At 32.6% G+C, this 14038-nt stretch overlaps 2 protein-coding genes across 2 annotated transcripts in view; both read left to right on the top strand.

The window, feature by feature from the left end:
• Positions 1 to 14038, top strand: part of LOC127710750 (glycosyltransferase 1 domain-containing protein 1-like) — an 801321-nt gene that overhangs the window by 21886 nt on the left and 765397 nt on the right. The window lies entirely within an intron of this gene.
• On the top strand, positions 4165 to 12166 carry LOC127710756 (U8 snoRNA-decapping enzyme-like). Its single transcript, XM_052216718.1, has 4 exons — positions 4165 to 4223; positions 6454 to 6658; positions 10393 to 10659; positions 11798 to 12166. The coding sequence occupies exons 2-4, from the start codon at positions 6455 to 6457 to the stop codon at positions 12023 to 12025; spliced, it is 699 nt and encodes a 232-aa protein (XP_052072678.1). The 5' UTR covers positions 4165 to 4223; position 6454; the 3' UTR covers positions 12026 to 12166.

The following is a 14038-nucleotide window of genomic DNA, read 5'->3' as shown; positions in this document are numbered from 1 at the left end:
AAAAAGACCGTCAGACCTCAGAGCAATCTCGGACTTGGGAGAGAGTTGAGTGCTTAGAAACATGTTTAACTCCGCCACTTTTTTGTATGTGTTTGTCCCAAGTCAGAAGCCGGTAATTTAATGGTTGTCGTTGGTTGCTGTCTGTAATATTTTTTTTTTTTTCGTTTATTGGTTCTGTCATTAATAAAACCGTGGGTTTTCTCGTTTAATTGTTTTACATTTTGTCATGTCGGGATCTTTCATAGCTGACTATACGATGTGATTCTAGCTCATTGTTGAAGGACGTACGGTGACATATAATTGCTTGCAACCACGTCATTTGGACTGTGTTATTGGCAATCATATCACATCTCCTTCCTTTAATAAAGCGCCTGGTAGTCTCCCAATAAAAGTGTCGAATTTATCGTCTTCGTTCTGATTACACGTAACTCATAAAAGGTTAGTATAAAAATCAGGAGACGTGGTATATGATTACCAATGAGACAACAGTATTATCCACTAGAGACCAAAACAACTATAGGTCAGCGTTGATGTAAACAACTATAGGTCACCGTATAGCCTTCAATAATGAGCTGTAAAATACAAAAGTAGTAGGTTCATCCGAAACACATTTATTGATTGTTAAAGAAGTTTCTTTTGGTCACTCCAAATTGAATACTTGTTCTTTGGATTTTATCTACAAAAAATGAAGCTAGCTAGCAAAATTTAATGTTTTAATGTTGTTTTTTTTTCAAATGAACATTTCAGCAAGCAATACCTCAAATTTGTTGAGTGGAAGGTGCGTTTTTAATTATCCTTATTTCAGGAGCAAGATATAATTTTTTATTAACACCAAAAACTTATTTTGTGAATTGTGGGATAAGTGATGACATTTTGAAATTTAAATTATTGATTTAATATAGATGGAACAATAGTTCAGCATGCCTCCAGGAAAAAACTTTTTTTTTTAAGTTTCAAAATTTCAGAGAAGGGAATCCGAAGAACTGTGAATCAATATGCGGTGGCCTTTACAATGTAGTTAACTATCGTAAAATTTAAAGAATTAATTGAAATAACATTATCTGTACCAATATAAGTGCACCCGATGTGCATGTCGACAATTAATGTGTCTCATATCAATATACTTTTTTCTTTCTATAGCCATAAATTTACACTTCATCACATACTAAAATTCATCTCCGAGATCTTTTAATTTAAATCACATTGTTCGCATATTCTTTTATCTCGCTGATTTTTTTTTTCATCTAACACTTTCTATTGGTAATTTATGGTTGATTAGTCTAAATTGGCAGAGGTAGTAAATGTCACGGGGTTCCAAAAACACATCTTAATACTTCTCGAATCCAAAAAACTCCTTAAAAAGGCGGCGATTGAATGTTTTTGAGTTCGTTTGAATATCTAAATACCATGTTTGTTTGAATTGATTTTGTAGAGATGTTCTAACTGTCGTTTTAACCAAATTTCATTAATACAAGTTTGAGTTAACCATACATAAGAACAACCAGACTGTTTTATTAAGGGTAAATTCTATACATTTCATCCAATTAAAGTTAACATAAAATATGAGTTATACTAAACATTAATTTATATGTTATTGCTGATGTTTTACTGGGTTTGCTAAAGATTAACTTTGCTCATGCAGTAAGAAATCATGCGAACTTTGATATCTGAGCTAATATATAGGATAACGTCCTAGGTCTCCATATAATACACCATTTAGAATGGAGGATTTTAGATGGAGATGAAGTTTACAAATTTTAAAGTTTAAATGAACTCTTTTTTTATATTTCATTATTTCCAAATCCTCAAATTTCATAGCCTTAAAGTAAAACAGTTTTAACTAATTTATCAAATAAATCTAATTAACAACTTACCGATAAACCATATTGTTTCCCTTTTTTGATAACTTCATACATGGCTCGCGTAGCTTTGTCTGCTAGATGCTTCTTGTTTGCTTTAAATGAGCCATTTATAGAAAAATAAATTCGAAGATGATTAAACTCTTTAACAATCTCTAAGTCAGAGTTGCTAAAATTAAATTTAAGATTTACAGGTTGTCTACTACTACAAAAAAATCATGATTTTGGTCTTGCCTAAATTTAGGTTTATAAATTTTTCAAGCATTACAATATGAATTAAAATTTTCTAGTAGTACTTGAAGTTCTGGGCTGATTCAGCCATTATCAAAGTATCGTCTCATATAGTATTGCAAACAGTTTAACATAGATATCTAGTTCGTCTTCTAGGACACCTGATATATTTTTCAAACCTACCAAATTCCCTTTATTAAAGAAAACTTCCAAATCGTTCAATAAAGGGGAAATAAGGAAAGGGGATAAGTTCTCCCCTTGGCGTACCACAATGCTGCTTGGAAAATAGTCAGATCTCTCACCATTGTATGACAAGCATTATTTTATATCATCATACATATTATGAATAATCTTATACATATAACCATTGATACCATCTACTAGCATCTTATGCCATAAACATCTCTCCCTCACTGTATCAAATAATTTTTCGAAATCGACAAAAACACTGAACATTTTTTTTCTTTTTTAATTTCAAAATTTCAAAAAAATAGTGAAGTGTAAAGATACAATCACTTTTTGAGTAACTATTTCGAAACCCACTTTGGTTATCTTCAAGTAATAAAACTTAATCGGAGAACCTTGCTAGTCTATTACTTAAAATAGCTGTAAATCATTTACCCATACAGCTTACATGTAATAGTAATGGATCGATAGTTATTTTAGACCAAACCTACTCCCTCTGTTTTTATAAAATGGCTTGATAGTTCCAATTACCTAAGATACTGGTACTATTCCAGTTCTAAAAATCAAGTTAAACAATTCAACATAAACATTAATAGAAAAATCGCTCGAAGTTTTAATGCTCATAAATAGTCACAAAGTCATCATCATCACAAGCTTTGTTATTCTTTAAATTGTCAGTGATACATTTTAATATTTCTTCTTTCGTAATTGGACTTTTCAGATTATCATTCAGTTCACTCATTTCACTTTTATCATTATTTGGCAAGTCCATTGGATCTTAGTCATCCGAATTCATGCAGTCATTTGAAAAAGTTGAGAAAAACCTTAAAATTAATATTCGGATGTTTTGAATGTTCACGTTGATTCAAAATTTTCCAACACTCTTTGGTGTTTTGAGATCTAAGTTTATTTAATTTCCTATTTTTGTATCTTTTCTAGATTCTTTGACTTTATTTAATGATATAGAAGAAGGCCTTGCTTTCAGTTTGCGCTTTAATTTTTTAAAATTCTGTCTCTCAAATTTACAATCGAGGTTAAAACAAGGGGATATCCCTTGTTTTTGGATGTTCGTTTCAACTTCGAGGGGTCCTCGATTAGTCAAAGTTAAGGAATACAGAAATGAAAGACCCCCCAATCCAGACCCTCATAATAACAGACTTCTCGGTGTCCTAACACTCCCCAGAAGTAAGTTTGGGGATTGTCCTTGGTGGTGGGTTGTACATAAATATGTTAAAGACACATCTGCATAAACCCTGATAGGGGTAGGAATGCATTACTAGACGGGATTTTGCTACAGACAACACAAAAAGACACGGGATTTTACTCCAGACAACACAAAAAGACACGGGATTTTGCTCCAGACAGCACAAAAAGACACGGGATTTTGCTCCAGACAGCACAAAAAGACACGGGATTTTGCTCCAGACAACACAAGATAACACGGGATTTTGCTCCGGACAACACAAAAAGACACGGGATTTTGCTACAGACGACACAAATGAAGAGAATCTTTGTTAGCCATGCCTTGATGGTAATATGCCAGTCTTAGCTTTAAGAAATAAAATACGAAAAAATAAAAATAGTCGATGAACATTCATGGACTTTGTTTTCATCTTTTTACCCAGAGGTTAGACTGACTAGAGAGGATTCATGTACATAATCCTGTTAGTATTTATCACTCATTTTGGTTATTTTTTTTCTTCTAAAATTCTAATTATTTTGGATCTTGACAAGGTTCATATGTGATCATATGTGATTTTGTCTTGTAAATAGCATTTATCCCTACTACGCCATTGGTGGTGTGCCTGATATAGGCGGAAAATACAGATTATGTAACAGGTTAAAGCTAATGCTTATTTTTAGATTTCGCTCCCCTTTTTAATACACCCTTTTATTGACACGGATACAATCACAACAAATACACAGTACATCTAATTTGCACAAAGTGTATGATATTTGATTAATTTCAAGTGCATTAATATAGAACAGAATGACTTCATCAGTATCTTGGCAGCGATGGGTTGTGACATATGAGCTCTTTTTCAGATTTATCAGACATCTACCTCCTCACTCCTGTTTTCTGATACTTTGTCTTAATTTGTATGATAATTTACACGTAGTAGCAGTGGGGTATGATTAGCATGTCAACAATAGACCAGTTTCCAATTTCGATTTTATGAATGAACAACCATGGTTGACCTGGGGTGGGTCTTTTTACCACCGAACACCACCGCATTGGCACACCACCGAACACCAAAAAAAACCAACAACCACTAACTAAGAAAAACAGTAATATTATACACTGAAACGATAAAACAAATTAAATTACGCATAATTTAATCAATTTTTAGATTTTTATGTGCATCATTTCCATGTTAAAGTTGATAATCAATATAAAGAGAAACGTTTCCGGATTCAACACTATTTTCCGGATTACAGTCTGTGTGTATATTTATTACTTTTTATTTTGTGATTGCATATTATCTTACTATCCTTTTTTGTTCTGTATAGATTTTTCTTTCTGTTAATATTTTTTTCCTAACAAATACAAGTGACTACTATTTTCATATAATTATTTATTACATCAATGACTCGGTGGTGTCCATGACGGGTGGTTTGCAGAGTTGTAGTGTAATAGACTCTCCTTTTCTGTTCGATGTAGATAAATAATATATTAATCTTTTTATTTATTATGAATTCGTTGAAGTAATAACTTAAATAATATATTTAGGCTGCATTTATAACGTTAAAAGACAAAATATTAAACTTTTGGGGTGTTCAGTGGTGTCCATGACGGGTGGTTTGCAGAGTTGAAGTGTTATAGACTCTCCTTTTCTGTTCGATGTACATGTAGATAAATAATATCTTAATCTTTTTATTTAATATGAATTTGTTGAAATAATAACTTAAATATTATATGAAGGTTGCATTTACAATGTTAAAAGACAAAAAAATAAATTTTTGGGGTGTTCGGCGGTGTACGGTGGTGTTCGGTGGTGAAAAGACCTATCGGGTTGAACTGTGGTAATTCAGGGAAAATGCGTCATAATGTATTTTCTTTTTTTCACTACCATCCCTAAAAGATCGTCGAACCCAAAACAGACTTATCCTCTTCTGCAAAGGTTTACACGGTCAAGCCAACTTACCATCTGATCAACTGAAAAAAACATCTAGGACAAACAAGAACATGCATTGCCTACATTTCCTGAGACTGCAAACAAAATCGGACATTAAAATTCAGCTTCATACCAAACACAATTAAAGATTGGAACCTACTACCACTGGATATTTTCACCAAGATTCAAACAGCAGAAGAACCAGCTAAAACTTTCAGTGATATTGTAAAGATGGTCCCACTTAAGTAAATTACTTGACACATGTGTGGTGTAGTAATATCCTTGTATGTTTCACCATATACCTATCAAGACCAAGATCTTTACGTTGTCAAAAATTTTCCGCAAAATATCACAGATGGGAAGATCATATAATGCATTCTCGTCTCAATCAAGTTCAAGTTAATATATCCAAAACTTCACTAGTACTAAGGCATGATTTGCAGGAAGTGACTACTTGTGGGACAGACTAAATATACAGTTTTTTTGGGTCATTTAGTTTGCCATTTTAAAATCTACATTTGTAAAAGACTATCCTTGACGATTGGAAGTTTGTTACCCTAATATGTAACGGAAGAATAAAAAGCACAATCTTGACACAAAAAATATTTTCTGTGCACGTAATTATTCTTTACTTATTTGCCCATAGTTTGATACTCTTAATTGGAGAATAGCTCAAGAAATATGGTCACTCTGAGTCTGTTTTCATACCGTGTTCCGATTCTGTAATTAAAGAAGACATGCTTGTAAGGTTATGACCTTGTAATGGTAGGAGGTTTTCCCGCATGTGCAGTAGAACCTGCAATAATATTAAGGCCAGGCCTATTGTATTATCAATTTGATATGGGTAATTTCCTGGTTCATGCCCAAAAATTAATATAATGTCATCTGATTGTTTGAATTTCTATTGTTTAGGACTTTGTTCGCCATCACAATATTCATTTATATGTTTTTAACAATATTATCTAAATACATTTAAGTAAGATTCTGAAAAAGCTGATTATAAATTATGATATCTACATGTATTAAGACTTTTTATTTTTCTTCTTTAATTTTTTTGATAGTATGACAGATATAGGATGGGGCAACTTAGCCCAGTATGAACATTATGGACGAGTTGGTGATGTAGAAGAGGACTTTGATATAATTTCTTATGAAGAGTCAAAAGGAGAACTCTATTCATCATTTAAACATGCCTCTCATGCCATGTTATTTGCTAGGAATGATACTGTACTCTGGGATTTATACAAATCTAGAGCAGCTATAATGGTAAGTGCAATGTATTTAAGTTTATATGACTTGTTTTGGAGACTTTTCAAAATCAAAGTAAACGTTTTTGATATTACATTTGATATGCTTACATGTATACATTGTATATGCCCCTCACAATAAGTTGTCACGGCTGTATTACTGACGTCTGTCGTTCAGTTCTGCATTCCATTCATAATTCAGCATTTAGTAAACTAACAGTTGTCCCTACTTGTTATTCCCCACCTACAATAGTAGAGGGGCATTATGTATTCCAGTCTGCATGGTCTGTGTGTCTATTAATCCTGTTTCAGGTGGAAGTTTTAGTTTAAGGTAAGTTTAAGTTTTGGTTTTTATGAAGTTTGTTACATCAACCCCAAAATTAGTACACGTGTATAAAAACAAGCATACCTGGTATGATTGCCAATGAGATAAATATCCATCAGAGTTCAAATGAAGTGGATGTAAAAAAAGTTATAGGCATCCATCATGACTGTATGGCTTTCAACAATGAGAAAAACCCATACTGTACATGTATAGTCGGCTATAGAAGGCCCTGACATGAAAAATGTGAAACAATTCAAACGAGAAAACCAACAACCTAATTTATCACGAAACATTTTATGAAAAACCAATATGACAGACATGAACCAACAACAACCTGAACTATATTGTACAGGCTCCTGATTTGGGACAGGCACATAAAGAATGTGGCAGGGTTAACATGTTTGTGAGCGCTCAACTCTCCCCCTAACTTATAATTAGGACAGTGGTGTAACAGCACAACATAAGATCAAACTGCAAAAATCAGTTGCAAATACTAGCAATTGGCGTGCATTATGAAATGGTAAAATGTTTAACATATATATATGCAAAATTAAGTTCTCTGTTCACTGGTCATGGAAATGTAATAGTGCATATCAGGTTAAAGTTTTGATTGAAAAGTAGTTTGTGTTCACATGAAACTTAAGTACACATATTCATTATAAAGTGAATAGACCACTTTGGAGTTCATTGCATTTCCGTCAAAAACTTTGGTTTTAGTGAACAATCATTTGTGCATTTAGGGGCATTGTTTCTTCCTTCCCGTGTTGAGCTAGTGATGAAAAAATATGATGCTATATTGCACTGATTATTTGGCAAATTAAATTCTTATAATTGATAATCAGCACTGCTGTCATTAGGGAATTGTGATTAAGTACCTATGGAACAAACATTATTTCTAGACTAGCCTGCATATGATAATGACCATCTCGAAAATGCTTGATGAACTCCAATAGTGCAGCGATACAGGAGATCCCCTCTATCTGATAAATGACTTCATAAAGGCACGCATAATTGACGAACTTTTCCAGTGAAGGACATAACTCGAAAGTGGTCTATTGTTTATAATATGCCAAATTAGGGTTTTGACCCTGATTTAGTGGTTAGCTGATGAACATTTAAATGTAATAGTGAGAGCTAGACATGATATCTAATTTACACATATTCTTGTTTAGTTATATACCTTCAGAAATCCCTTTTGATCTATGAAATCAGTAACTTTTTGTTGTGATGCTTCTATGTTTCAATAAAACAGTATTGTCTTCAATTTTAATGGGGATTAGGCCAATCTTGATTTTTCCTGGACAGGTATAAAATTCTTAGTAAGCTGCTTTATCTAATATACATATAACAATTTTAAATTCTTCCGTCTATGAACTGTTTACTTAAGAAATAACCCTTCATATCATTATATTTTTGAATATCTTTTTACACTGAGTGTTAGCTACATGTAGGTGTCAAGTAACGACCGATGTAATGCTTACCATGTTAAAATAAGCTTAAAGCATGTAAAGCTTGTAGAGCTTGACATGAAAGAATTACTGCAAATTGAATGATAATAGGAAAATATAGAGTCCACCACTGCATCAAGTGTGTTACGATATTTCTCCACTTGAGACAGTTAAATTTTTTATATGTAAAGCGTGAGGCTTGCAGAGTTTTTTAGATAATTAAAATTTAATGTTGAGTGTGGAGAAATATCGTAATACATGAGTTTATATAGTGGAAGAATCTGTTTCTCTAATGATTTTTAGACGATATCTAAATAAAGTTTTATCCTTCCTTTTCAAAGATTTGCAGAAAGTTGTGTTCTTTATATGTGACATCATCAGACATGGTCGCCGTTTTATACCCCTCCTAGGGGCATTATGTTTTTAGGTCTGTGTGTCCGTTCGACCGTCTGTCCCGCTTCAGGTTAAAGTTTTTGGTCATGGTAGTTTTTGATGCAGTTGAAGTCCAATCAACTTGAAACTTAGTACACATGTTCATTATTATTTGATGAAACAGAAAAGTTCTGAAAAAAACAACTATATTACAATTTAAAAGTGTCCAATGCAAAAAGACTTAGTTTGAAGGTTTTTGTCTTGCCTGTGACGAAAATCACGGAAAGTGAGACATAGGGATTGCTTTTCCAGCTTCGACTGCAGCGACAGTTTTCTGCTTAAGTTAGTTTGATAGGAACTACTTGTGATAGATCATTGATATTTGATATAAAGTTGCATTACTATCAGTACATATCAGTTTGACGACTATTTCAAGGCCCTGCCCCCTAGACTAAGGTCATGGTCCAGCAACTTTGAATTAATTAGCAATTTTCAATGTTAAGTTTTCTGCTTAAGTTAGTTTGATAGGATCTACTTGTGATAGATCAATGATATTTTGTGTGAAGTTACATTACTATCTGTTCATATCAGTTTGATGACTACTGTAAATTCAGAAATTATTGCGAGCACTTATTATTGCGATTTTTCAAGAATGGACAAAAATGCGAGTTTAATCATTGCGATTTAGAAAAATCTGCATACAGATCTATGTTTCAGCTATCAGAATGCGAGTTATTATTATTGCGCTACTCACCTCGTCGCATTATTCACATTAATAAAAACCTCGCAATAATTTCTGAATTTACAGTATTTTGAGGCCCTGCACCCTAGGACATGGTCCAGTGACTTTGAATTAATTAGCAATTTTAAATGTTAAGTTATCTGCTTAAGTTAGTTTGATAAGATCTACTTGTGATAGATCAATTATAGTTTGTACGAAGTTGCATTACTATTAGTTCAAATCAGTTTGACGACTATTTGGAGGCCCTGTCCCTTAGGTCATGCTCCAGTGACTACGAATTAATTAGCAATTTTCAATGTTAAGTTTTCTGCATTGCTATCAGTACATATCAGTTTGACAATTATTTTCAGGCCCTGCCTACTAGATAATTTTGTGCGACTGAATAAGTAAATCATGTTGCTGTCCATCAGATTGTCTTTTCTAAATTTTATGCCGACATGCGAGACATATCTCTGTGTCAACAATTTATTAAATGAATTTTATAGCAAGCATCACCTGCAAAAATGACCATTTTGATCTCCAGCATCATCCAAGTACAACTAACATTGCAAATTCAATTGATACATATATGTATTATGTTTTACTGGAATAAGGAAATGACTTTGCTTTCAGAGAGAACTAAGAGTGTCATACTAGAATAGAGTACCAACCATTTCATTGCAGTATTTTATATTGAGCATATTGATATTTTTGTCACTATTTCTTATTTCTGCATTTTACATACATGTACCTAAAACCTGGTAAGACTTTAAGTTTGATTTTTTCATGCTTGAAATTTAAGGCAGTTATTCAAATTTTTCAATTTACTTTTAGATATATTTCAATATTTTCGAATTAATACAAAGTCATTTAACATCTATTTTCAGATGCAAATGAGATTTGATGGTTTACTTGGGTTTCCTGGTGGATTGGTGGATCCAGGTGAAAATCCATTGGATGGAGTAAACAGGGAACTAGAGGAAGAAATTGGCCTTGACCTTTGTAAACACAAACTCCAAGATAGTAATCAGGTTGTGTCTTTTGTGAACAAAAGCAAAAACTTAGTTTTGCATTTTTATGGAAAAGAAGTAACTCTAAACGATTTTAGTGAGATTGAAATGAAAACTTTATCTGCCCCTGATTATGGAAATGAGGTAAATATTAAGTGACCTTTATTTAATTTTTAATTTTTGCATATTTTTTACACACATTTAGAATTATTTTACTAATTTTACATACATGTATAGAAAAATGATTTATTGTCTCACTATATATATATATATATATAGTTTCACCATGATGAAATAAAAAAATTATTAATGAAAGTCCACGAAAAGTTATAGGTATTCAACACATTTTTTCTAGAGGTTATGGATGTGTAAACTGGTGCCATTATATATATATATAACACATCAATAACCTCTAGAAAAAATGTGTTTAATCCTTATGATTATAAAACATTTGCAATTTTCAATTAACAATTGTTTGTTCATTGGCTACTATTTACCCAAAAAAATGTACCAACAAATATGGAAAATTGACATGTCGTAACTAAGTAGTTAGCCGCCATATTGACTTTTTGAAATCCATAAATGTTAGATAAATACAATAGAATCTAATATGAAATAACATCTACCTCAAAAACTTCATTTTAATGAGATATTATCCGATTTTGAAGTGTGCATGTAACTGAATTGCCTTCAGCTTGAGAGTTTTCATACATATGACGTCATGTTTTTTTTGCCAATACGTTAATACAACAAGATTATTCATGAAATTTCACGGAATTTTATTTTATTTTAACTCTATACATTTTCGAATTTATTGCATTATTTCTTTTTGTTATGCATAAGAGTAGAAATAACAGTTATGTATTTGGTTTTTCTATCTCTATTAGCTTGAAACCCCTAGATCCCTTGCATGTGTATCATGCATGAAAAGATCACAGTGAAGGTAACGAAAGAAGTTTCTGCAACATGCTCTATCAAAGTGTAATCCAAGGGAAAAAATGCTAACGGACCAATACGATTCAAGTATTTGTAGATATGCAAATCATAAAAGTTATCTTAATTTGTTTCCCATTTGTATTTGATGTTTTAAAACTAGTTTCTACTTCCTCATTTCCTGCGGTGGGCAACAAGCCAACTGTATAGAAATATTTGTAGGATAGTTGTCTCATTGGCAGTCACACTGCATCTCATTATTCTTATGTAAAATTATTCGATTTTTTTAACTCGGACTATTTCACAGCTTATTCAATATAATATAAATACATTGAGAATTCATTTTCAGACATTAGGAATGATTCGTCCTCCCCTGTATACAATGGGAGATGGGTACAGAGGACTGCCAGCATTTCTGTCCAATAGCTATGCAGGAAATTCAAGACAAGAGCTTCTGATTGGACTACAACATTTTAAAATTTTAGAACAAGATGAGATTGAAAAGGCAGTGGATGCTTGGAAGACATTCATGAAAACAAACAGACAAACATGTGGACTAACTAATACTGATAGTTGATGTTATTAGAACATTAGAGAACAATATTTTTTATTGGGTTTTAGAAACTATTGCTTGATCAATGACGGTGCAATTTTATAAGCAAATTTGTGGGTAATTATTTTTCTTTCAATGTCTCTTTATCAGTTATATATATCCAAGAATAGGCAATGCAGAATGTGTATTCTATGTTTCATTGTGGTTTGTTCATGTTGTTTTTGTGGAATAACTTATTGTATATTACTTTTTTGTCTATATGTTTTGATAATTGATAGTTATCTACTGTATGATTATTTGGACCAAAGGGAGACAACATGAGAGAAAATTCAATTTCTATACTTACTTGATATACCAGATATATATGGCTGGTTTTGTAATTTATATAAGGGAAAATATTTCCAAATTGTTCTTTCGGAAGATTTTTTCCATGATAATTTCTTGATTTATGTGATTATAAATGCTACATACCAGAGGGTATTATAAGTAATGGTGGCAATTCTGCATAGAAAGTGAAAGTCATCTACAAAGTAAAGGTCCAGGGGCGGATCCAGATCCTTGATGTGTGTGGGAGGGGGGGCACTATGAAATCAAAATAAAATTTTTATTTAGAGATGTATATATGCGAGTTTGGGTGGTAATGGTGGGGGTGTCAGATCATTGTTTCTATAGTTCTATATCTTTTAATTTATTACCATTTCACTCTATTCTGTATTCTTCTGCCAATTGGTATTATATTCGTCCTAAACATGCATGTAATATTTGCCACTGGACATTAAGCAACCAACAATCAATCAATCTATTCTTTATACTTCATCACCTCTTTATTCTGTTATTTATATTTTTTGGACCGATTATTCTCTGTAAACCCCATTCATATCCTCATAAATGGCAACCCATTCATAGCCTCATATATGTACATGATAATTGAAACAGGAAAAATACACAGTCATATATTACTGTATGCTTGGACTAATAGATAAATGTATTAGTCCCAGATTATGTTATAAAGTATGGCTTATAAAAATACACAATAATGATTATATATTAGATAATGTCAATCCAATCCATTTTTTGTGGAAAGGGGGGCAGGTTTTTTTAAAACAGATTGTTGGTTTCCTTTGAAAATAAGAAGTAAAAGAAAAGACGACATTCAGTTTAAAAACAAATCTTACAGTGGCGGATCCAGAAATTTTCATAAGGGGGGGCCCACTGACTGCCTAAGAGGGGTCCCGCTCCAGTCATGCCTCAGTGATTCCCTATATAATGAACCAAGTTTTTCCCTAAAAAAAAGGAATGGGCGTTCACCCTGCCCCCCCCCCCCCCCCCCCCCCCCCCCCCTTAATCCCCCTCTGTCTTGTATGATAAAAAAGTCACAAAAAAGACGGTTTAGAAAAAAAAATTCACTAGAAATGGTAATGTGAGAATTTTGTTATGAAGACATATTCCGGATATATCAATACTAACATTCTTGGCACTAAACATTAATTTGTACATATTTTTTTAAAACACAGATTTTAGTTAGTAATTTCTTTCCTGATCAGAAGATTTCACCTGTTAGTCTATCTTAATCTGTGATTTTGTATTAAAAACCAATAAAAATATTCGTACTATTCCAATCAACATATACATGTAGTTTACATAAAATCTTTTGAAAAGAGACATTACACACAGGTGTCAATATTTACACACCCACCGAATTGTCATAAGTCACGAATGTTGAAGCTGGGATTCATTAATGGCCAGTTAAGAAGTCAAATCAAGCTGTGATTAATTTCTGATCTAGATAAGCAGATTCATTAACAATAAAATTATGCTAGAAATTTTTTTGGTGTCCTGGATTGGGAAGGGGGGGGTTGGGGGGGGGGGTGGGGGGTGCCGCCTGTGGCCCCCGGCTAATCCGCCACTGAGGTCACAGTTGTAGTCATACATTCTAAAACTATCATATTTGATTTAAGAATAATAAATTCATGATATATTAAAGCCTATAAAAATGTTTATGATACTTAGAATTATTGTAGCTGATTGATCTTAAAA

This window comes from Mytilus californianus, unplaced genomic scaffold (genome assembly GCF_021869535.1).
Source record: "Mytilus californianus isolate M0D057914Y unplaced genomic scaffold, xbMytCali1.0.p SCAF_8, whole genome shotgun sequence".
NCBI lineage: Eukaryota > Metazoa > Mollusca > Bivalvia > Mytilida > Mytilidae > Mytilus > Mytilus californianus.
The sequence above is the reverse complement of the archived record's forward strand: the minus strand, read 5'-3'. Positions and strand labels throughout refer to the sequence as shown.